Source organism: Diorhabda sublineata, chromosome 7, assembly GCF_026230105.1.
Source record: "Diorhabda sublineata isolate icDioSubl1.1 chromosome 7, icDioSubl1.1, whole genome shotgun sequence".
NCBI classification, from domain to species: Eukaryota; Metazoa; Arthropoda; class Insecta; order Coleoptera; family Chrysomelidae; genus Diorhabda; species Diorhabda sublineata.
In genome coordinates, this window is record NC_079480.1 from 29,856,109 (window position 1) to 29,882,605 (window position 26,497).

A 26,497-nucleotide genomic window follows, 5' to 3' on the forward strand; every position below is an offset into this window, starting at 1 on the left:
GGAAGTTTAAGTTTACAATTTCTTTTATTTTTTATGAATAAATTAGTATTCATTAAAGTGTTGTTAAAAAATTTTTGAATAGTACGATGTTACTAGGAGTCGATCTTAAAAGGAGTCACAGCGTTCAAAAGATCAGAAGAGTGAAAACCATTGGTCTATAGAATCACTATTACTCATTTTTACTTAAGCAAAACTGATAGATCAGAAAACTGGTGGAAAGGAGTTGAGTTTAGAAAGGATATATCCACTATACAGAAAACGAAACAACTTGAGGAAGCCTATAACTTTCTCATTTAGTTTGCTTCAACTACCAATTACGAGATAGGGGTAAGTTCGACGTCACTCTCGTGTAACAGATGTGATTATACTGTAGTATTGAAAATTAAATGGGAGATAGATCCGGTTGTAACGTGCTGACAGGGGCATTTGAAATTCGATCAATTTAGCTTATATTTCAAAAGGTTCATTGGTTGTTGATATGAGAAACGGTGAAATCCTTTGTATCGCTATAGCATACAAATGTATCTATTGATACATTGAATCTGCTATATCATTGCGAGAGGAATACACTGATTTTCATAATTAATCAGACACATGGTGAAATTTATTTTAAAAATTTTATATAAAGTCAATTCTATAACAAATTATTGTGAAGACGCGAAAAATCGTTTTCCTTAACACTTCAAATATAATGTGATCTCAAAAATTGTTGATATTAGTTACTTTTAGCAAACGACATAGAGATAAAAACTGCGTTTTTTCGGGGTTATTTTTAGCAACATTTTTTCTATTTAGTAGAAAATCATGAATTCAAAGTTTTGGGCATTACGACTACTGGCATCAAGTATCTACAGTGAAAATATTATTATTATTTCTCAACAATTCATACAAGGAGGTTTCTTACAAAAAAATTTTGATAATGACGAAACATAAGTTTGATGATAGAACTAATTTAGGGCTTACTGAATAGATACCTACTCGATTTTCTTAGGAAAACGAATTACCTACTCAGGCAAAGTAAATTGAAATAAACTGGAAATATAGAACTTTTGTTCACCGGAAACTTATTTTTTGAGGATGAAATGTTTGTCGTTTTTCAGGATTCAGTATTTTTGTCTCTTACCGGCACATATTATGGTTTTGTTGACCTTCTCCTGAAAATCAAATTACAACCACTTACTAGAGATGAACCAACATTTCTTGAAAAAGAATTTCTATGCTTTATTTTATGAGCAATACTAAAGCCATTAGACTATTTTAATGGTTACGAAGCATATGGATTCCGTAGATTCCGATTTTGTTGAAGAAATATTTTTTTTTCTGTTGTTTTCACTAAGTGCATTATCTCTTTAAGCGGAAAGTTCTCTTTAACATTGCTTTTAAAAGCGTAAGTTAATCTGGGTTAAGCACTGTTGCTGTGTGCTAGTTTTTAAGACGCACAATATTGCATTATTCTTTAATCGACTCATTTGAGGAATAATTTTTTGTTAAAATTGTGTTAAACATTAACATCGGTACTAACGTTGTAGTAAAAGAGATAATAACAGCAGTTCTGTATAAAGATATTTTAATTACAAACCATTTTTCAAAGAATGGATATATGAGTATTTCGGAAATTGATGTAAAAATTTCAAGAGTGGGTAGATGACGTAAAAATAATGGTGTGAAATAAAAAAAATTCATAGTTATAGCCTTTTGAAGGAATCAGAACTTGAATTTAAGAATATTTCCCAAATTATACATTTGAACATTATGAATTTTCAATGGAGGATTACTTAAGTTACATAAGTTAACAATCCCTAACTTCTACACGAACAAACTGTACAATCTAAATATAACAGAAATGAATTTCACAATAGTTTGTGTAACAAAAAGTTACTCTTTGTTTAACTTGATCAAATTTATAGTTCAGGAGATTAAAATTATTAATTGAGAACACCTATAGGAGATATAAAGATTCAAATCGAACCGCATACATGGTGTCACTTACTTAAAAAAATCATTAAAATGTAAAAACATTTAGTTAGTAAGTCTACAACAAAGAAAATCTATAATAAATGTTCGAATTGGGCACCTCGTACTTCTGCAAACTTCCTGAGTCTACGGAGGATATTTCTTTTTACTTGGAAAAGCATTCCAAAATTCTGTCAATCGATCATTTCGTTCCTTGTGTACCAGCCTTAGAGCAAAATATCTTAGATGTAAGCAAAGAGTACCTTTTTGTTGAAAAATCGATTAGAAACTTGATTTTTGCTATCTTTAGATTGTAAAAGTTACGGATTTTTAATCATTGCGCATGAGCAGCCTCCGGCCTGTAGATAGTAGTGTAGAATTTCTGATTTCTCAGCTATGAAAGCTTATATCTCAGAAAAGAGGTGTCATACGAGAATTTTTTATGTAACAGCATTATTCACACGTCATCTACACACTCCCGAATTTTTTGCATCAAGTTCCGGAACACCCTGTGTAGACAGATAGGCAACGCTATAAAGTAAAACAGAACAGGAGAATATAGTGAAAATAAATGAACTGGCTATTAACTCGAATAATTTTTTTTTACTATCTTGAGCAAATTAAAGTTATGTATCTAATCTTTAATCCAAAACACAAACTTAATAAAATATTTTCTCTTTCTACGCTCTTCCGTTAATTGTGTTTTCGTTTACATATTATTATGTTCCTTGATTGAAAGACGAAGGCCGTTTTTTTTCAACCTTCGATCGTTTCCTGCAAATGTTACGCGAACAGAAGGAAGCGGGCATGCGCTATGGGATACTGCAAAACTCTCGCACTACACCCTTCTCCATTGTTGAGATTCATGCGTCAGTCGGCGTTGTGCTATAGCCACGTAAACATGTGCTGCAGAAATCCATCGAAGAATGAGTCGTGTGTATGGGGAAAACTTCATGAGTGATGGTGTTGTGCGTGAATGGTATCGAAAGTTTAAAGATGGCCGTAATCATGTACATGTGCAACAAGTTAGTTAAAGAAAATCGCAAATTCACTGGCTTTTTCTACGGAATTTCCCGAAGTTTCAAGGTCTGTTTTGTACTACTATTCTTACTGAGCGGTTAGGTTACATAGACGGCAACTTTCTTTGAAGAGGGTATTGAAAAACTTGTCCACAGATATGACAAATGTCTCAATTTCTTCGGTGATTATGTCGAAAAGTAACCGTGTACTAATCTTTTGGTAATAAAATTATTATTTTATATGAGCTTGTCCTTTATTTAAGGCCTATCAGAGGTTAGATATCGTAAATCATACGCTACTTATTGATTATTATCATTTTTATTGAGTCAAAATATTTAGAGTGCATTACAGATTGATCTTGGAATACGTAAAGATGAATAAATTCTTCTAATAGTACTTCATATTTCTCGCTTGCCGCACATTTATTGGCTACTTTTATCAAACAGCTTTTCTTTCCACTTTTATCGGTAATTTGTGAATTCTCGATATATTCACATCTTTGCTTCATTCCTCATCCAATATTTTCCATTTTAATATTCATCTAGGTCTAGAACAGAACAAAATATTCCAGTGTTTGTTCTGTTGCAATTACAAAAATGTATCATCTTACCATTATCAGATATTCCAACTCTTCCGACCATTTTATCAATAAATTTCGTAACAACTGAAAACATAACTCGGTGTTAGGCACATCAAAACACTCAATACTGTCAGCTACATGCTGTTCAATAAAAAATTTTCAGATCATTCCATTACTCTATGCAATAACTATTTGTTATTTCTTCTTGTTTATTTCCAGGTTTAGTTCAAAAATATGAACTGACTATACCGTAAAAAACATACTAGAAAAATAATGCAACACATACCCGGTCTATTACAAGAGATTAAAAGAGTTGTTAGGAGAGATTTTATTTGGAATTGGTGGAAAAAATGGAGAATCGCATCAAAACAGCACAAAACCCCTACTTCGATGATGAACTACATAATAAAGTACAGCAATAACTAGAAATAGATCTAAAACGGTGAGAGAATTATAAAAGAAATCGAAAAATACTTAAGGCACTTCTATTATTCACTTTCTCCAATGTATTTGTCATTAGAAAGTTTCATAATTTTAGATACAAAAAATGTAGCATACAAGCAGCAATATTACATCTCGACATAAGTCATAAATATAGATAAATTGCTATTGGATGAATAGAGATATAAATCAGATTTTTCGTGAGTAAACTTGTCCTGGATAAAAAACGTAACGTTGAAAATTCGGTAGAACTTCAGTACAAGATGGTAAAACTGTTATCCAGAAAAATTATTGAAATAGTGTAATGTTGATATGGTTCATGTGAAGATGCATACGCTTTTAACTAAAAGTAAACAATAATGTATTTATTCAATATATGACTTGACTACTTCCAAAAAGGAGCCAAGATAATTCAAAGTCAAAAACAAATACATTGCCTTAAAGGTATGTTTACTTACTTCTTTACCAAGGGAGAAAATAATGTAATAAAGGACTACATAGAAACGCAGAAGGGAGAGAAAACAGAAGAGAAACTTGATTAACAAGTATCATCATTAACAATGAATTAAGGATATAGCGAAAACCCAAATTTGTTATATGAGGGAGTTAAAGCAGAGAATGAAATGTTTCTGATTAGTATAAATGGCATAGTGTGATTTTTTTATAGAAAATAGTTATTTTCCTAACAAGTGCGGAAAGTGATACTTTCCCGCACGCGACTGCAATTGTCCCGAACGACGCGGAGCGGAGTTCGGACAAGCGGTCAAGTGCGGGAAAGACACTTTACGCATGAGTTAGGAACATTATTTTTTCTACGACCGTATATACAAAAAAACATACCAACCCATTTTTCTGAAATTATTTTATTCCAACAAACATAATAATATACAAAACTTTAACTAAAAACTACTAATTATTATGAATATTAATATTGAAAACACAATTTGTTGTATTCTGTAGACTAGTAAGAATTGCCGGTCCAGTGGAGTTATTTGATTTCAACTGGAAGGTAGATGACGTCGATGAGGATGGCATCGGTTGCAGGTCGCATAAAGATGACGATGACGGCAACGGTTTTAAGTCATTTGGCAGGTAACAGCTCGGAATTAGTTTCATTTGCAGCCTTCAAAATGGCTTTGGGAGGTTCTTCGTCGGATGAATCCATTAATATTATTGTATCGGATTCAGTTCAATGTGGTTTAATTTAGAAGAAAATTGTACTTATTCGGTCACTTCCAAGACGTTCTGAACAACTTTTACGTTTTAGTAACAATTACATGGGTAAATAAAAAAATATCTGTATTATTTTATATTTTCAAAAAATTAAAAATGCTACAAAAACCTAGAAAAGGTTTAAATTTTATTTGATGGACTATTTCGTAAATATTTATTTACCTGTAGGAACAATAGTTATAATCTCAGAAGTAAAAAACTATCTAATAAGGTCAAAATATGCATAATTTTACTTTCCCGCACTAGTGCGGGAAAGTGACACTTTCAAAACTAAAATGCGTGCGGGAAAGTAGGTTAAAACGCACGGTCGTAGAAAAATAATATTGTTGTTGATGAACTAATATAACATTTCACAATTATCGTGAGTATCAGACAGGAAATTGTAATTTTCTCCATGAGTTTGCACGTATAAAATGTAATTATATAGGAAATTTTTCATATTCAGAAAAACTTGTGTTAGCCTCTTCATAACAACACTAGAATACAACAACGGTAGTTCTCGATAATTATTTCTTGTGCATATGCAGACACACAAATATTTAACTTAAAAAGCGATGAGAGTTTCGAATTGGTGCGTGTCAAACAACTCTGAAAATCCATTATGAATTGTTAATTTCCCATCATGTTTCACAAAATGAGGATGAAGTGATCCGTATTTATGATTATATAATATTTAAAACCATGAAGATAGGGAAATAGGGAACATACGTGTTTCAGGGTTACATAAGCAACTTATAAAGTTTAACTATCCAATTATAAAGATAGATACAGATTAAGAGGAGCCACCAGGGATCAATAAGAGCCGTAGGAGAAACTGAGAATGTGTTATTCACTTCTATAAAGGAGACCAACATTTTCACAGATTAATCACGATTTTGTTGCACTGGTTGCGATGGTCGAGTACAAGTACCGATATGTATGCTATTACTAAAGAAACCTAACACTAAGTTAAAATATTTGGGACTTGTTCTGTTCTTGAAAATCCATTGAAAACATTTTTGGAACTCTATCACCTATTAGTTATTATTTTTCTTATTACCATCCCAAATCTCTCTACCAACAAAGTCTATCAAGTTTAAATGTACGGAGCCTCAAGCTTCGGAAATTAAACTAATGATAGATAACCATATACATTTAGATATCAAAAAACAAACTGAAATGACCTGGTTAACCTGATCATAGTTTCCGAGAAACCTTATAAAAATGTAGCGAGGAAAGTGTAACTAATAAGTGATTTAAGCAATGATTTGTTTCCATCTATAATTTATGAGCATATTTTTGGAAATTAGCAAAGGCAACTGCAAATGTAAACATAAATCAGACAACATTCAAAGTTGTGAAAAGAAAGTGGTGTCAATCAAAAACTTATATCAGTACATCGATAGGCGTGGAATATAACATCAAAATTCAGAAAAACGTTTCATAATACTTATATATTTAGCTATAGTTAATTATAAGATAATAAACTGGAGAAGAGATAATGTATTTTGAAACTTAACTTTTTAGAATTATTTGACAAGGTTATTGATGATTCAGAAGATAATTCGCAGCAAATACTAGTATTCGACATTATTTGTTAGCTTCGGTGTCTTGACTAGACAGGTATATAGTTTAGAGCCCAAGTGATACCTTCGAATAAATAAGATACGGGGGCTACTTAGAAATCAAATTTTGAAAGAAAAAATCAAAGAACATCTGAAAGAGCGACTGAAATTGGACTTTTCTATGTAGTCTTCAAACAACTAGAGGCTCTGTCAATAGAGGTGGGTAATCTTCAGAATTCCTTTATCATCCTCGATCATAGCAACTCAATGAGGTACACTGGTAATTCCTCTTCGTAAATAAGTCAAAATGATTAGTTGCAAAATTCGGCTAGAAACCGGGTAAGAGAAAACCTCTAAAGTTGCATTTGATTGGATTAATAAGTCCTTGATTGCAGTTTGCAATTTTTTGTCGGGTATTGTTATGGAGAATAAAATTTCAAATTTATTTTTTCTCAGCGCTTATTTTAAACTACTCTACTTACGCTTAAGAAGCACTACCACCCATAGTTTATTATGGGTTCGCGTTCGAGAAAATCAGCCAGAAGTACATCTTACCTTTCCCGAAAGACACTCGCTAAAATATTCTATGGTGATCTATGAACAATTGTGGTAGTTAAAATTTGGGAAAACTAAATCCAGACTTCATAATTTTGAAGCGGCGATTTTCATCAACTTGTTCGTCAGTTGGAATTTTAGGTATCCCTTCAACCTGACCAAAAACCGTTTGAATTGACGTTGACCGAACATCATGTTGAGAATATTTCTCAAACCCACCGTTTAAGTAGGACTTGGTTAAGTTTCGCCTGCTTTTCATCTACATTTCAGTCCTATGACAATTAATGTCATTTTCCTTCCATAACTATTAGAAACAACTATAATCACAATCAAATTCTTCCTATTGTTGTATCTTTTAGTACAAGTGAAAAGTAGATTATTGGGCGAAGAAAAAATGTCAACCACATATTTTCTGTTAAATAAGATGGAAAGTTAAACAAATTCACCATCGAAAATACATGAAATTCTTACCACTGATTTTTATATTATAATTGCACAGAAATAACTATAAGTTTTGAATTTACAAAACCAAAACCATCTTCACTTGTTTTATAGAGTGAGATACTAAAGTAACAGTTAAATCCAATTCCACGTAAATATAAGTGCATTCAAAAAATTAACTGGAGTTTTTAATTAACCGTTCGGCAATGTAACATTTTCAATTTTTGAATATTGGTGCCAAAATTCTCCATTCTTTGGTTCATACGATAATTGGTAGTATCAGATAATGAAATTCACAATATTTAAAATCCGAATAATACGCTCAAACTGTGCATCATGAACAAACAAAAGGAATGTTGAAGACAAAGACCATGAGGCCGGTCTTGTCCAGCTATAATGAAATTCTAAAATTCAGCGAATTCACGGCGCCTTTGAAGGTTGTTTATAAACAGCGGCGAGTTGTTTATGTAATTTTTTTAGAACTAATTTCTGGGAAGGTCTTTTTATTTATTTGTTTCATTTGTTCATTTTCTGGAATTTTTGACAAATTAGTTTTGGGTATATAAAGTAGATTGTTTAATGGAGTTAGTTTAAAATTAAAGTCATATTGAACGAAACGACATAGAAAAATAACCGGTGAATTTAAATAAATTATATGTTAATTAAGTATTAGTGATACGTTGACTATTATAAAAGTATATAGTTAAGCCTAGTGTAAGAGTTTAAATAAATAAGTAAGAAACAGTGTTTATAAATTCACCCCACCGATAGAAATAGTATGAGTAAATAAAAATAACATTACATAACAGAAAATAACTCCTAGTGAACTCAAATGAATTTTAAATTCCTCTGATCCTTTTGTGGTATTCAAATGCTACAAAAGGCTTATTTGAATTTATCGCCTCTGCAAATAAAGTTACATCGGTGCAGATTATTTATTATTTATTTAGGACAAACTAGGTGAGTTTTAATTCACTATAGAATGTTTGCGACTGAAGCAAATTTTCCTATGAAAATAATTTACATATAAAAATCCCCAAGCAAACTCTATTTAGAAAACATATTTTCAACAAATTTTTCACTTTGAATACTTCACATTTAATTCTATTATTACAGACCACAAATTGACTTAGAGATTATCACCGTATATGTGCTTGCTTTAAGGTTTATTTGCACGATTTACGTTTTAATTCAAACTCAATGTTAGGCTCTCGTAAAAAATAACCAGAGTGGTGATGAGCAATATTATTTGTCATTTTTATGAAATATTTTATATTATGTTGTAATTTTGATAGCTTCATTTCCACACACTATTTTGAATGCTTCCTATTTCAGCTATTGTTTCGTACAATTTAGTATTTTTTCTGATTAAAACAAATTGTTTATTTTGGCGGTTTCTTGCGACAGCCACATTTATCATAAATCATATTGTTGACTAGAATATATACAAATATATGAAGAATTAAGAAATATTATAAATTTGAAGAAATAGACACAACTAGTCAAAAGCTTTTGCCGACCCCAACTATACGACAGATTTTGATGTTTATATTTTGAAGAACATATATAAATAAGCATACAGTAATAATAAAACTAAAGACTTTGATAGATATTTAAATTTTCTATTAATCGATGTAACCTCCTTTCGCTCTCATTATTTCGGTGCACAATTTTGGCATTCTCGGTAATAATAAGACAAATAATCGTCGTCTATTTGCTTCTATTTGTTTTTCAGGAAATTCCAAGGATATGAATTGAAGTAGAACACTACTTTCGGACTTCCCTGTACAATTTGTCCTCTAAAAACTCAATCGGGTTGAGATCGGGCGACTATTACGTCCAAATCATTACTTTCAGTACATTATTCCTTTCCAATTCTTTCAACTACTCTTTGCACAGCTTTGAAGAATATTTGGGATTGTTACTATGGTGAAAGTTGAATTTTCTACCGATTAGCCTCTGGCCAAAACATACATGCACAAAAGTTTCCTTTAACATTTTTTATAGCCTTTCTTCAAAATCCACTCAATTTCTAGCAGGTCTCAAGTCGCCCTTTCTCCAAAATAACCCAAAACCATCACCAACCCTCCTTAAAGGTTTTACAAACGGGATTACACATCAATCTACCAATCGTTCTTCCTTTGATCTGAGCAAAAACACTTTTCTCAAAACCTCAAACTTTGCTTGATCACTTCATTAAACTTTCTCTTACTTCTAATTTCTATGTTCTTTAGCCCACTGCAACCTCTTAATTTTATTTTTACCTCTTAAAAGGCAGTACTGAAAGGTAGATCCCTAGATTCATTGATCTGAGTAGCTATCAATTATATTCGGTGGTTGTGATTTTTCGAGGCAGCCCTGATTGTTTTCTATCGCCAAAGCACCTCATGAATGCATATTTTTTCACGTTGTAGTCCATGGGACGTAGAGGTAATCTTATTTCGGTAGCAATGGTACGATTAGACATAGACTATGAAGTTTTTTGATTTCGCCTATTTTAAAACTTACAGGTCTGAATTTGAGGGATCGAAAGCAATCCGTATACGAACTCCCCAAAAAGTATAAACCGCTTCACGTTTTCACAAGGCTAACTGGGTCTAAACTACATTTACAAATACCGAAGAAATAAATCACAGTTAAAGAATGATAAACCAATCAGCAGCCCGTACTTGCAAGCTATAAGTTATCGCACTCACGAACAAAATATTAATATGCACTCGCATAAAGTAAATAAATGACGGACTGTTTTATTTTGAAGTTTAAGGAATGGATTATTGAGTGGGCAAAAACTTTTGACTGGTAGTGTATATACTTATGTACTTTTTATAGTTTATAGTCATAAATTCAAAAATCCACCCATTATATATCATGTAGTTCCCAATTTGTTTTCTTAATTCCAGCATTTATTAACGAAATCGAAGATTTCGGAAACAAATCCGATTATATTGCTGGATTTCATTCACATAATACGGATACCTTATATGTTATTGGATTAGATATTCAACCTAAGATTTAATGTTGAATCATGATTTATGGTTTTTCAGTTGCCGTTGGGGAGCAGTTATAATTAAATTCTAATAAACGATAGACGGAAAAAGGTAGTGGAAACAAAAATAGGGCAGTATCAAAAAAGTTTTAGGCAAGGAAAATCTACAGTAGATCCCATACATGCTATAAAACAAGTGATCGAAAAAAACTATGAGCAGAACATTAATATGCAAATGCTATTCGACATCGACTTCAAACAAGCACTCGACAGTCTGAAAAGGATTATAAAGGACATGGAAAAACTATAAATACTATAAAAGTTGATACGATTGGTGAAAATGACTATGCTACATTCTAGGGCAGGGGTAATAACAAAAAACGGACCAGTTGAGGAATTTGAAATAAATACTTGGGTAAGGCAGGGTGACGGACTCTCAGCGGTAATGTTTAACATTGCTGTTGAAGGCATTATAAGACAATGTAATATCGATGGAATGATTTCACTCTAATAGCAAGTGACTGAAAGAGTCTAGAGAACACATTAGAGAAAATTGTAAGTGAGACAGGAAAAAGAGGATTGAAAATAAATCATAATATGACAAAAAATTTGGAAATTGAAAGAATGAAACAGTGAACATGAATGAACTCATCTTCGAAGTAGTCGATACCTTTAAGTACTTAGGAACAATGATAAGCAACAAAAGTTACACAAAGAATGAGACATAACAAAGAATACATGCAGGGTATAGGGCATATAATGAGTAAAAAATTATAAAGCAGAGCAAGAGATTGAGCCGAGTAACTAAATTAAGAGTCTACATGACTGCGATAAAACTAGTAGTTACATACGCCGCTGAAACAATGAGACTAACAAATATAGAAAAAGAACAACTAAGGATGTATGAGAGGAGAATAATTATAAAAATTCATGGGCCAGTAAAAGTTGGAAATAATGACTATAGTAAAAGACTTATGAACTATGAAATTTAGAATATATTAGAAAATGAGGATATAGTAAATACAATTACAGCAAAAAGAATACAATGGTACGGGCATTGATAATAATAATAATGTGATAAACTGTAATTAAATAAAGTAAAATGTGGACTGATCACTCACAAAAATACAGGGTCAATTTGAGCGATTACAAATCTCAATAGAATGTATAGCTTTGTATATATATTCAATTAAATTTTAGACCTATATTTTTCCATCAATTCTATTATTTCTAAAGTGGATAATAAGAAAGATGGAATCCCTTTAGTTCTTTTTTTCTATCATCTCTCTTAATCGCTATATTTACTGGTAGATACAAATTCCTCAATAAATCAAAATCGTTCAAATATTATAAGATATTATTTGTAAAATAAAACGTTTTTCTTTCTGTACAATTTGAGAATCTGCATGCAAATATAAATATTGTTTGAATTTATGCGACAAAATTATCTTCGGAGATATCACCACTACAATGCTTTTGTAGGTATCTAATTTTTAATTTTCACCGAATCCATTGTTTCTAGAGAAAAACTTCTAGTGTATAGGTATTTTAAGTAATGTTTTTATTCCATAAAACCAATTTTAAAAAAAATTATAATAAATAAGGTGATAGTTGCTAATTTCACCCTCTTATAATGTGACAGAAACGTTGCAAAGATACTGATAGTTAGGCTTTTACAAGTTACGATTTCTCATAAACATTAATAAAAAAAATTGAAAAAGAATTTCACTTTTCACATTGAAAAGTGATATATTGATATCTCCGAGGAGGGTGAGTTGAAGAAATTTTGTTATAGTATTCCTAATTATGTCGTATAAATTTGGAATCACCCTGTATATACTCGTGAAAAAATCTTGATTTTAGGTCGGTCTTAATAAGAAATAGATTAATTTTAACAATATCTCTGACATTTCGACCTAATTTTGGTCTTTATCAATTTTTAACTTGACATTAACTTTTTTGATTATTTGAATCAATTATTGATTCAAATAATTGATACAAATTATTAATAGTCACATTAAAATTGATAAAGAATAATAATGTATTATTCACGTCTTTTTTAACATTTCTGGATTTCTAGTCTCCATATACATTTATCAACTATTACCAAATTTTTTTGTAATCTACTGTATTTAGATCTTCGAAGTTTAATTATTAAATGTGGTTTTTTTAATTCAAGATTTGTTGATGCTGTTTTTTCTTTATATAGTATAGTTGACTTCAAAGAAAAAATTTTAAAAAAGAAACAAATATACCTTAGAATTAATGTATTGAAGATGTAGAATTAGTACTCAGATCAGCATACTTCAAATTTGCTTATAAATCTTATGAACAAATGGATGGTTGTACTATAGGGGTACCCATATCAAGTCTGGATGATTACATTACTGCTGTGGCAAAAAATAAAAAATTAATATCATATATGTTGTTTGTTGTGATGTTGTTTAAGGACATCTCAATGCATGTGTCTCATACAATTTGGGTGAAAACGTCGGGAGTACTGTTCCCTAAGAAGATCATTAAGAATTAAAAGAAGACCTAAAATCAAGATGGTATATATATATACATTTCTTCCAATATAATGAACATTACCTGACTTGTACGAGAAACGGCATCTCCACAAGTCAGTGGTTTGGCAACAATGAGTTTCACAATTCCTTTAGGAGCTCCTTTCAGTACATTAACCGCCTCATCTAAAGATGAGTGCTCCACATTAATATCGTTCACAGAAAGCAGTCTATCTCCAGGTATAAGTCGTCCATCGCTTTGAGCCACTCCTCCTGGCACCAATGAACGAATAACTATCACGTTTTTTTGAGGATACAGGGGATCCTGAAAAATACAATTTTGAATATTTGTATATTCCTCGAATCCCATATCTGCTTGTATTTTAGTAACTTCAAATTTTGATTTTATATTTTATTTCTTATAGCTATTTAATCTCAAAGAACAATTTTTCAAAATAACACAATTTCTATACGAAAAGTCACGAGAGATAACATAATATCATTATTTGGAAAATTTGTTGTTTTTATAGACAATTTTCTTAACATAAAATTCATTGGTTGGAGCAGTTATATGTTTTAAGTGATTTAGCGACTTCTGTTTTTCCAAAAAAATTACTATTTATGTTGTTCTTACATCATTTTACCTTCAAAATGAATATATGCCTGCAAATCGAGTAACAGCTTAAAAATCAAATAGAATAAAAGCGATGGAAAAAAATAAAAAAATTGCATAACTGTGCTATAAAAAATGCATATTGCAAAGAGTGAAGAATCGTGCAAGTTAGAAAACCAGACTATCAATGTAACCATGAATGTCGAAAGTAGAATGATATGTTGAATTGTGTACTTAAATAATAGAACAAGACGGATTAAGGACTGATGTGCCAGCGAAGTACAATATAATTCTTATGTGGCTTAACTATGAAAGCTAAACAAAAGTGAACTATCAGAGCCTTTGACAAAATAAGCGGTATATCATGTATCATGAATCAAAAACAGGCAGTTGAAGTACTGACTCACTCACCATATTTTCCGATAACGATGATAATATAAAACCAGAAACATACTATTATTGGTTACGGGACTGGAAATGAAGCTATGTTCAAGTGAGTTTAAAACATGAAAATGCCTATTATGGTCGAGAAAAATTGGAGGTAGTCAATTATGTGCAAATCATACACAGATCTTCTGAATGTAATGGAGAAATTTAAGAAAGACTAACAGGAATAAAATGCCAGAAGTAACTACATCTATTTCTAAATAAAAATAACCAAGTGTTCTATATGAAAGAGCCCAGGGAAATAATCTCAAAACAAATTATCCACCACTCTACCAAAGTTCTTCTAGGAACTAACTTATATGACAAGAATTAAAAAAAAAGTTCTGCTACGTTTAAGCTGAAACTTCTATATTTTGATATTAAAAGAAACTAACGCAGTAGAAGGAGGAATCAGCATGGACTATACAGGTACACTATGCTTAGCTATTCGCCATTCGAAGTCTTCTGATGACTGAGGAATCATCATATGTAAATTATAATAACCAAAATAATATGTCTGTTGTTAATTAGAGTACCAAACCTATGGTAGAAAAGTCTTTAATCACTTGACTACATCTACGATTTATCGAAAACATATTTTCTACATATTATCTTTTTCTATGAATAGAAGTCAAACATAACAACATAAGATCAATTGTTTTTCCATAAGACCACCTTCTATAAGACATACATAATAGTTTCTTTGAATTGACAGTAGTAATTGTAAAAAAGCGACAACGATATCATTGCCGTAACGTGAATAAGTAATCGTAGTAAATTGATTATAACATGACCTCTTCAAGAACTAATTCGATTTTTATTCAATTTTACATCGGTAAATAGGAATATAATATAGCATCCGCTAATAAACTTTTGACACTTTATAATACCTAAAATGTCGTAAGACGAATATATAATTTTCAAAATTGCTTCCATCAAGTGCCTGATTAAACTTGTAATTGTATAATAACAGTTATTTTCAGAAAAGAGCTGGCATAAACAAAGAATTTCGTTATGAATTTAATTGAATATTTTGAAATGGAAAAACAAACATCGGCAGACCTTTTCAACCTCTTTCATTTGTTCAGGGGGTATTATACTGAAGTTAACATCTATTTAGTGGCATTTCTGTTCATATTATATAATTCAGAAAGTACAAACTGCGTTAAAAATATAAGTACAAGCAACATAATCGGTTGAAAAAAGAAGGCGAATAATCCTTTTCCCAACACACTCAGTTGGACCTACTTTAAAAATAAAAACAGAGGATGTAGCCAAGAAATGGCTAGAACGAAATACCTCACATAACGTGTATGAATAAAGTAAGTAAATATGTAATGTTCTTAATATTTGCCTCTATTATTATCTATACAGTATGCTTCTTCTCCAGTTGCTTATGCTATGGTATTTGAAATTCTCAGAAAACTGGTAATTTAATATTAGTTTGATCATAGATGTTCTGAGTCTTATCATCTCACGATTTTGCTTTCATATAGTAATAATTTATGTCTACACTGAGAATAAATGTTACTATCAAAACCATACATGACAAAATGAGATATAAGGAACTTCTTTCTATTGGAACCTCTTGATTGGTGTTATTGAAACATTGGGAATTTAAATATAAGAGGGAAAAAATAGAAAAGTATCAATAGAACAAACAAATATGTTATCTTCGAAAATAAAGAGAAAATCGTGATATCGTATGTTCAAAAAAAATTATAAGTATAAAGTATTGCTAATTTTAATGTCATAATTAATCTACCAGATATATCGATATTTTTATCTAGGAGTTTTGTGAATATGTCGATGTTAACCATATAAATAACAGGTAGGGTCAATCTTAGAATTATTAATTATAACGATTATTTCTACTAAGTTAAAAGAAAGTGATGGCAGACCTCCTCCGTTTCTACTATATGTTCTAAAAACGAGATTAGGACCATTTCGAATACAAAAAGAGAGAGCTAACCGCGATACATCTCCGAAATTTTTTGGAAATTATGTCAGTCAAAACCGAAAAAAACACATTGCAATGAAAACACCTTTACTTGGTAAAAAATATTTACAAAAAGTTGTGTTGATATTAACAATGAATAAAGATGAAGTTAACATCACTTTAACAGTTTATTTAATTTCAAATTTATATATGTCCGAGCTGCCGCGTCTTCGGACCAAATATGACGATCAGCTGCAACGCGCTAGATTTTCATTATAATAGTATTATAGCCCACATCGCCTACACTAGTAGTTAGGAGTCGATATAGTTCTTAGATGGTTGCGCTGATTGCCGCCAATTTCCAAAATTTGTATAATAGATTACTTATCCTATGTACTTATAGTGTACAGTTAGCGAAGTGATACTTTACCTTTGGTGAGTAACGAGAGGTATCTTTTCATTAAAGTTATTATACGAGCATTGCCATCCCGTTTATATAGGTGATCCGTAATTGTAATTATTAAGAACTTTTATATTTATTTCTTAAACTTTTTTATGTTTCACACACACAAAATCTTTATTCGTACATCTTTTTAGTGGTACATCAAGCCGGATATAGACAATTTGTAAATCTGTGGAAAATAATGTCTAATACCTAAAACTTCTCATATGAAAATTATTTATTTTTGGTTCTGTGCACGAAACTTGTCAACCCTGTATTCCATCAGCATTAGATTCTTGAATAACAATCGCAATAATCGCGTATATTCCTATGACATAATCATTTCAGGTTGCTTGATTCATAGTTGTATTGAATGTTTATTTGATGTAATCTCGCGATATGAAAGTCAGCAGGCTCAGGGAGGGTGGAAGGGCGAGGTAGAAATTTTTATTCAGATAAAAATTAAATTATCCAAAACTGTTATCAGGTCGCTGAAAAATTTTACTAGGGACTGCTGATTTAATACAAAAAATTACTACCTTGGGTAGACCTGCTGACCTACCATTCGATTATTAGCGTTATTGAAACTTACTGTTTCAACTAAAATCTATCGGCCTGAAATTGCCATGAAAAATATTCATCTACGGATCGAATGAGTTGTATGGTTTTTTTGTAGATAAAACGTATCTGTTTTTTAATAGCAACGAACTGGAGTTTTTGTGCGTGTTACTTCTTAGTAGGGTCCACACTATGCCGCGGTAGGCTGGGCGGGTTGACCCAGGTGGGTTAAGCTAAGCTAATTGTTTAATTGTAACTGAAGCCGCTCGGCACGTTCTGTACCTACTTTATGCGGGTTGGGATCGGCACGGCCCGGGGCGTCTACATCAACGCTGCTTAGGCCGCCCGGCCTACCCCGGCATGGTGTAGACCCTGTCTTTTTGGGGGCTGATTTAAAGCGAGTATCTCCACAGCCATAGCTGACATAGCGAGGTCATAGTCGGTAATCATTTTGAAAATACTAACACTTTAAGGACACTTCTAAAAAGTACTCTTCAACGAAGTCACCAGTCTTGGTGTTGAAACTATAATGTAGGTAGAAATAACCCGGTCGGCTTCGTTTTCGGTGTGGACGTCGTGCCGGCCCGAACGTACGTAAAAAGCCACTGACTCGTATAGAAGAAGATAAGTCATTTTGAAAGATTCAATATATACATAACACCTTCAATATTTCACAGAAATTACTGAGAAATAAGATGAAATATGTTACCTGATAATCCAGTATTGAAAATCCTAGTCCATAGTCCCCTTTCACTAATTCTACTACAATTGGTTCTTCGTTCCACATGGGCATACCTTGTATCACTTCTAACGATCTAGACCGACTGATAACTTCGCTAATAATACTTGATGACAGAGAACTCTCAGATTTAGCTTTCATAAGGTGATTGGTCTCACTGATAGGAATCAAAGTTTGTAAGCTACCGGCCAAAATTTTCTGAAACATCAAAATTATATCAATTTTAGAGTTGTTTTTGTTTGAAAGTATCATCAAATATGTTACATAATGTAAAATACTCTAAAGTTTAGCTGAATAATAGCGATTGATTTGGGAAGATTACCTACTCGAATATAAAATTGTACTGCAAGATCATTAAAAACTTGGAAAGAGCTGAACCCTGCCAATAAAGAAATGGAAGAATGAAGCAACCAAATCTACAATTTAGCGAAAAGTACACAATCTTTGAGCTCAAGTAAATGAAAAGTAGAACAAAATAAAAAAGAAAAACATAAAACTCGATGTTGAGCAAAATATAGCGTCAGGGACATAATTCATTAGTAAGTAACGGTTTTTGTAAACACTTGTATTATATCTATACAGCAAATTTTACAAACGTGAATATAATACACTCTAGCTAGAGTCTAGATAATATATAATCAAAAAGTTCCAGAAGAGAATCTTAAATGAAATATCTATTTATGTTTGTTTGATGTATTCTCACACAATTTTATTCAGTTGTGATATTTTATCAATCGAAAAAAACTTGAGATAAGTTTCCTATAACAGAAAATAGTTTTGCAACTCATCAAAACCTCACTTTCTAATTTACTTGACTACAATTACAATATCCTTCTTCAGCGAATCATTTTGTCGAACTCAAATGTTTAAATGCTTCAATTAGAAACTATTTCATCGTGATAACAATTATTGGAATTCAATGAGAAATCATTACTTTTTAAAGAAGTTGTTTATGTGTAAGTTATGAGTTTTGACTTCTCCAACTTTTGGCAGGTCGTAAAATCCTTCAGTTTCACCAACATTCAATCTTTTGAATTTGATAATGTAATGCCATTCAAGAAGAATCAGTGAACACATGGTGGAATAAAAACAAGACAATACGAGAAACAATTTACAATTTCTAAAAGAAAATACAATTCATTAAAACTCAATTGAGACAAGAGTTGAAGCTGAAGGTTACAATAGTTTTGAAGTACGTTTCAAAATACAGAGTGTTCCAGGACTTAATGCAAAAAATCGGGAGTGAGTAAATGATGTGAAAATAATGCTGTGACATAAAGAAATTCATACGACCCCTCGTTTCTGAAATATAGGCATTTATAGTTGCGAGATAAAAACTTATATTTGAGTATATTTTTTGAATTATACATTCGACCCCTATGACTTTTTAATGGATGATTACGTATGTTTATGTAGTGTGTTTGACGGAATAAACAATCCTACACTAATATCTGGAGGCCAGGGAAGGCTCATTCCAAATGGTTAACTTGTCACTTTTACAGCGACAACCTGCACAATCTAAATACAGCAAAAACGAATTTTTCAATCGATTTTTTAACAAAAAGGTACTTACTCTTTGTTTAACTGATAAAATTTATGGTTTAGAAGTTTTTAGATAGTTGTACATGCCAAGGAAACCGTTCGCTATAGACATTCTGAAAAAAATTATCATAAATTGTCTCTGCTTAGTGAGAATACTTACAGGGGGTATTAAAACACAATCAAATATTTCCATTTCAACTGCATACTGTCGAACATCGTGTTACTTACATAAGGAAAAATTGAAATGTAGAAAAAATTGTTAGTTTGTCTACAACTTATGAAATAAAAACAAAAAAAAACTATAAGTAATGTTCGAAGTGGAGACCTGGAATTTCTATACACTTACGGAGGAGAATACGAGTATTTGTTTCAGTTTGGAAGAGCATTTCAAGATTCTACTTTAAAGCGTCACAACGGATGTTTATTTTATCGATCATTTCGTTCCTTGTGTTTACGGGTGTTGCATATACCAAGCTTTTAAGATATCCCCAAGAAATGAATCCATCTTATTTATATTAGGGGAGAATGGTGGTCATGTAAATGGACCTCCCCGACCAATCCACCTCTTGGGAAAAATTTATCTTTGCCATCTTTAGATTGCACAGCTTGTTCTCTGTAAAAGTTACGGATTTTTAACCATTGGGCAAGAGTCGCCCCTGGCCTTCAGATAGTAGTGTAGAATTATTCATTCCGTCAAATAGCTTACATGGCCATACGTAATCATGCATGAAAAATTTATAATGTGCGAATGTCTAATTTAGAAAATATACTTAACCGTTGTCCGGTCGAGGTGAGTCCAATAGACTCACGGAATAAAGTTTTTTTAAATATCTTCTGCAGTATTTGTCTCATCCTAATTCCTTCCGTGACTTTGTTCATAATCATGGTCGGTACATATGCCTGATGATAAAATAAAATAACTTTTTGTACGCATAACAAAAATTATTAGTTGTTTTTCAGACACAACCGGACAGTATGAGTCCGGCAGACTCCGGATAGTTTCTTGGAATGTTACACGCGATGAGAGCATCAGTGCGCATGTCCCTGTCCCATAATACATCCGTCATGCTATTTTTAGCATCACTTGTCATATCGTGTTAGTTAGTGTTACTTTGCATCTGCTTTCAAACCGCTGCTCTTGCGAGTTTATCTGAATTACTCTCTCTTCAATTATTATATCCTGGTAAGTCATATATTCTACACAGTTCTGGTAAATAAAATTTTTATTATTAGGTTAGGTTAGGTTAGGTTAGGTTAGGTTAGGTTAGGTTATTATTGTAGTTGAATATTTGCAAATATTTGGATAATGAGCTATAAGGAGATGTCTGACAGAGAACTTCAAGAAATTATTAAAAATTTGTCTGATGTCGATGAAGACGATAATGTATCTGTAGCAAGCGAAGAACCTGACATTCAACATGACGACAATGAGGGAATTGAAAATGTGACTAAAGAAATACCATCACTAGTTTTTACTGGTAAAGACGGCACGGAATGGTAACATGAACCTGATCGTACTGGGCGCACAAGGGCTTGTAATATAATGACGACTCAATTACATAAGGTGCGTCTTCCACCAGGTAAACTTTTAGAAGAATCAGTTGACTGCTTTTACTTGTATATGACAAATGAAGTCGTAGAAAAAATAGTCAATTTTACAAATTCTGAGCAACTCGCGTCTTATCCCCTGATGCAAAATGGAAATGTTGTGATAAGATAGAGATGTATGCATTTTTTGGACTGTTGTCCACTGCCGGTCATTTGAAATCCAACAACACAAGTTATGGGCCGAAATCTTTCGAGCAACCATGGGCTTGAATTGATTCAAATCTCTTTCACGCTTTATAAGATTGATAATAAAGAAACCAGATCTCAACGCCGTGAAAATGACAAGCTCGCCGCAATCCGCGACATATGGAACGAAATAAATAAAAATATGAAAAATTATTATTTGCCGGGTGTCAATCTAACTGTCGATGAACAAATAGTTCCTTACAGAGGACGCTGCCCGTCCAAACAATATATGCTGTCGAAACCGGATAAATATGGCATGAAGATCTGGTGGATATGTGATTCAGATACGTCTTATCCACTAAACGGTATTCCTTATTGCGGAAAATAAGGAAACACTATTACACAAGGAGTGGGAAAAAAAGTGGTTGAGTCACTGACTGAGCCCTACCAGAAAACAAACTGAAACGTGACATTCGACAATCATTTATCGTTAGCACATAGTTTGCTTTCAAATGGACTAACCATTATAGGAACAGTAAAAAAGAACAAAAGATTCGTCCCCAGGAATTTCAACCATATAAAGATCGTGAAGTAGAATCTTCGATTTTTGGGTTTAGCAAGAAAGCAACACTGGTATCGTACGTACCAAAACCTCGAAAAAGCGTAATTTTGTTGACGACAATGCTTTTCACCAAAGAACTCACTGATGTGAAAAATAAACCTCCAATCATTCTTAAATATAACAAAACCAAAGGCGGCGTGGACACATTAGATCAGATGGTTCACGAATACATGTGTAAAAGACGCACAAACCGTTGGCCTTTCTCATTTTTTATGAATAGTTAGATCGTTAGATGTGGTTGGGATAGCAGGTTATGTGATATGGACAAACCTACATTCTGAATGGAATTCTCAGAAGCACGAGAAAAGATGCCCATTTCTTGTGTCTCTAGCAAAAGGACTAATAATACTAAAATACGCAGAAGAAAAAGTTTTGGACTAACAAAGGGAGTCAAAGCAACAATGAAGCGATTTTTGCCAGAAACACCAGACCAATCAAATACATCAAGGAGTGTGGAATCTTCACCGCCTCGTAAAAAAAGGTATCATATGTGTCCACCCAAAAAAGGTGGAATGCAGAAACAAATTTGCACTAGTTGCAAGAAAAGCATTTGTAGCGAACATTCTCATATCAAACGAACTTGTTTTTGTTGCCAGAAACATTAAAATTATCTCTAGTGCATGCGTATACTTCTTTGTACCTAGTATTATAAAGTTAGTGTTATCTGATTAAATTTTTCATTACATTACCATTGACTTTTATTATTAATACAGCATATGCATAATCAATAGGCATACAATATCTGAAGTGAACTTTTATCAAATACTGCATTTTAGCGCTTTGAGTCCAACGGACTCAAACTGCAAAACTGTCATTTGTGATTGTTATGACGATAAGCCAACAATAATTAGATTTTTGCGACCTAGTTATTTGTCTTCTTCTTCTTATTTTAAGACTATGTCTTGTGTTTTCAAAGAGGCAGCCTAAGTTGTGACTCCGAAGACCAGCTCTCATACCAGCGCTTTGGTGGTCTTCCAAGCGGTCTACTTGTATTGGGTCTCTCTTCCTTTGCGATCTTCGCCAGTCTATCGTCGTCCATTCTATTGACATGATCTATCCATGCTCTTCTTCTAGTTCTGGCCCATCTCACTATATCCGGAACGTCACACATTCTTCTAATTTCATTGCTTTCATTGTTATTTGTAAAATTAGATTTTGTTAATCAAAAGGTGTACTCGAATGTTAAATACACTGCTATGTAACTGTAATGTATATGTTACGTGTTATAAATATGAATACGTTTGAACGACTTATCGAGAAATTGGAAATGTAGTTGATCCAACCTAACCAACCCACTAGTTAGTGTGAGGAATATGATAAGACAAATAAATGCTTCTGCTTCAAGTACTTGGAAGATACTTAAAGAGCAGCAGCTACATCCTCACAATTACAAACAAGTCTAAAAGCTCTGGTAAGATCTATCGGTTAGAATGGATTTTTGTCAAACATACTAAACTAGATAGTCCTTGATCTAATTTTTTATATATATTATTTTTACAGACGACGTAACCTTTACGGGACAAGATCTTCAACTCCTATAATGCACACTACGGGTGTGATGACAATTCGCAAGTCATAGGGATGACATTATCACATTACTAACAATAATTGAGAGTTAAAGGGTGGGCAGCAACACACAAGTTTATTAATAGGTCATCACATTTTACCTGGAAATTAAATTGGGGGCTTGATTTTAAGAAAATCGAGAGAAGATTTGATGCTAAACGAGAGAAGATCTCCATTCTTCTACAATATTGATCTCCACTGCACTATGATGTAATTTGTTGAGTAATCATTTTCGAAATCGATTGATTGGTAAAGGTAATCAAACTCCGAACTTCACGTCAAGAAATTGAAGAATTCAACGACCTCATTGCTGATCATCAACCGTTCAGAAGATTAATGAATTCTTTGAAAAAAAGGATATACATGTGTTTTCATAAGAACACATGTCCTTATTAAGTTTTATACTATATTCTTGGTCTCAATTTCAATTTTCTCCTTGTTTAATTGATAACTTCACTCCATACTAGTGTCAGTTATTTATTAATAATTTTCAAATCAAAATTTAAATAAATAGATTGTCCAGTTACACCGTACATGCCTTTTCAAATATATTCGATTGCATCAATATGATCAATTAATTGTAGTGAGAACTGCAAAATAGGAAAAACGTGGAAAGCAAAGCTTATAAATTTTGACAAAACTAAGTAAAACAATTCCTAATTTATAAAAGGAAAACAGGGTTGCGACATTGAAAGTTCTACAGCTAATTATCCAGATTATACTTATAAAAGCGCAGAGACAATAAAGTTCATAAACGCATGGAAATTACCGAATTATCAACTATAGTACAAGGGTGACAAAATTATTTGAGTAAAATAAAAACACGTTTTAATACACCCATTATTTCTTGAAGAAATATGGTTCGACTGTCATGTTATTCAATGTTGAATAATTACGGTAGACAGAAGTACAAATAACACCATTTAAAAATAAAATTTTTGTACATTCTTATCTTTCTATGCGTCAGTTAAATATCTGTAAAGTTAAAGTAGTAAAGTTAAATATCTGATTCTAAACATATTTATATTAACCTTTTCCAAGTGTTTCAAGTTTGAAAAAGATTTTAGGTGTTTAAGTACCTCAAAATACAAATAATAAATGTGCTGCAAGATGACAGATTCATTCACAAACAAACCACGAATTAAAGTAAAAAAAATATAATTAGTGTTCAAGTGGTTCTGCTTTAAAATAGTAGCAGTGAGTAAGCTGAAATAATTCCATTTATGATTGGAACTAATACATCTCTTCTTGCAACTGATATTATTTGAAAGATAAAAAAATTTAAAAAGATTTGCTTGCAATTATGAAAAGTTTAGATTTGAGAAATCAACTATTCAAAAAACAAGGCAAATCCGTCACATCCTTCTGAGACTATCTTCATACTATTGCATATTTCACCATACAGAGTTTATGTGGCACACATAAAATCAGAATCTAATAAATGAAATCAGGCACTAAAATAAAGAGGTTGTAGAAAATATGACAAAAGTTACGACAGGGATCAACAAGAGATTTAGCAAGGTATATCGTGTCGAAAATGTTATTGAGAAAAGAGGATATATATGTGGCTTTACTGTTTGCTGAGCTATTATAAAACAAATGATGATTCTAGTTCAGACGATTCTGAGTGTCTTGATAATAAGGAACTTATTAAACGTTGAGAATACAATTATTTCTTTTTTCTATAAGTATATCTTATTCTGATTTCCTGATTTCCCAATTTTGCTTTTTCTTATTTATTATTGTAATAACAAGTTATATCACGAAATGAATTTGAAATAAGTTTAGACACACATCCAATATACTAAGATAAAACATGATATATTCTTGATTTTTCTAAAAATTATTCTCTTTAGTTCAAAATCTATCAAGATTTATGAAAACTTATTATTTTATGAATATTTTGTTTATATATTTACCCTTGCTCTAAAAGCTTCCGGATGCTGCGAGGTATCAATTATTCGAGTATGTACTGGATACCGAGCACAAACGATGCTGACAACAGACGGCAGTTGTTTAAGTATCGTTACAACTTCAAGATGATTCAATCCTAGCAGTTGAATACCATTAACCTGTAATTCACGATGCAATAATCTTTATCGAATAGATGAAGGTTTGAAAAAAAAACAAAATAAAATAAATTTGCATTACCTCTAGCAATTCATCTCCAGATTGCAGAATTCCATTTTGACCGACAGGACCATCTGGTAGAATGTTTCTAATGTAATGATGTGGTCGAACTTCTTGTCCACCTTCTACATCTACAGTTCCTTCTAAGCTTATACCTAAGCCACTAGTAGGTTCTTTTTTCATTTGCGCAATCTATATAAATAATCAAATGATAATGATTGGATTGGAAAGATGATTCCAAAAACTGTCTTACCACAATTTCAACATCATCCTCAAACTTATTTTTCCATTTTTCGTGAATAATTTCATGACTTTCTATTTTGAATTGGAATGATCGTATTTCGCCCCCTATCAAAATTTCTTTTTCCTCTTCTGCGATATTCATCGTCTCCAATAGAATAGCGGAATCAAACTCAAAACTCGTTCGTGATTCTCCGTCCGGCTCGATACTAAGATAATCCATTTGCTAGAATTAGGAACATTTTTTAACTCTACAGAAGTCGTGCTTTATATTGAAACACGAGTGGTCACTGCGGACTTATGGCAAATTAAATATCATTTAGGTATTCAAACAAAGATATTGGAGTTTATTATCTAATTGTTTGGAAAAAATTCAATAATTTTTTATCAAAAAGATAATTTTACAAAATCAACATTTTTTAATTTATCTGCATGATCAAGAGCTTGAGTGGTAAATTACCATGGATCATCTTTTTGTATTTCTAGCACAGTTTTAAACAGAACAAAGTTTGTCTATCATGTCCACTCCACCTTTTGTTGCATTATACATTATAATCATTTCTGGTTTACCTGTTTCTTTATCATAATCGTAGTGCATACTTGAGACCAGTAAAACTTTTTGTTTTGGCTTCGGAATGTATGAAACCAACGAGCAATTTTCACGGCAAAGCAAACATTGACGTTTT

At 32.0% G+C, this 26,497-nt stretch overlaps 1 protein-coding gene across 1 annotated transcript in view; it reads right to left on the reverse strand.

Annotated features, from left to right (window-relative positions):
• The window catches only part of LOC130447078 (uncharacterized), a 450,284-nt gene that overhangs the window by 300,411 nt on the left and 123,376 nt on the right, over window positions 1-26,497 (reverse strand). Inside the window, exons 9-13 of the mRNA XM_056783735.1 lie at window positions 25,825-26,037; window positions 25,593-25,763; window positions 25,361-25,513; window positions 17,948-18,175; window positions 13,346-13,585 (exon numbers count right to left, since the gene is read on the reverse strand). Coding sequence (XP_056639713.1) covers window positions 13,346-13,585; window positions 17,948-18,175; window positions 25,361-25,513; window positions 25,593-25,763; window positions 25,825-26,037 — 1,005 coding nt within the window. The remainder of the gene's footprint in view (window positions 1-13,345; window positions 13,586-17,947; window positions 18,176-25,360; window positions 25,514-25,592; window positions 25,764-25,824; window positions 26,038-26,497) is intronic.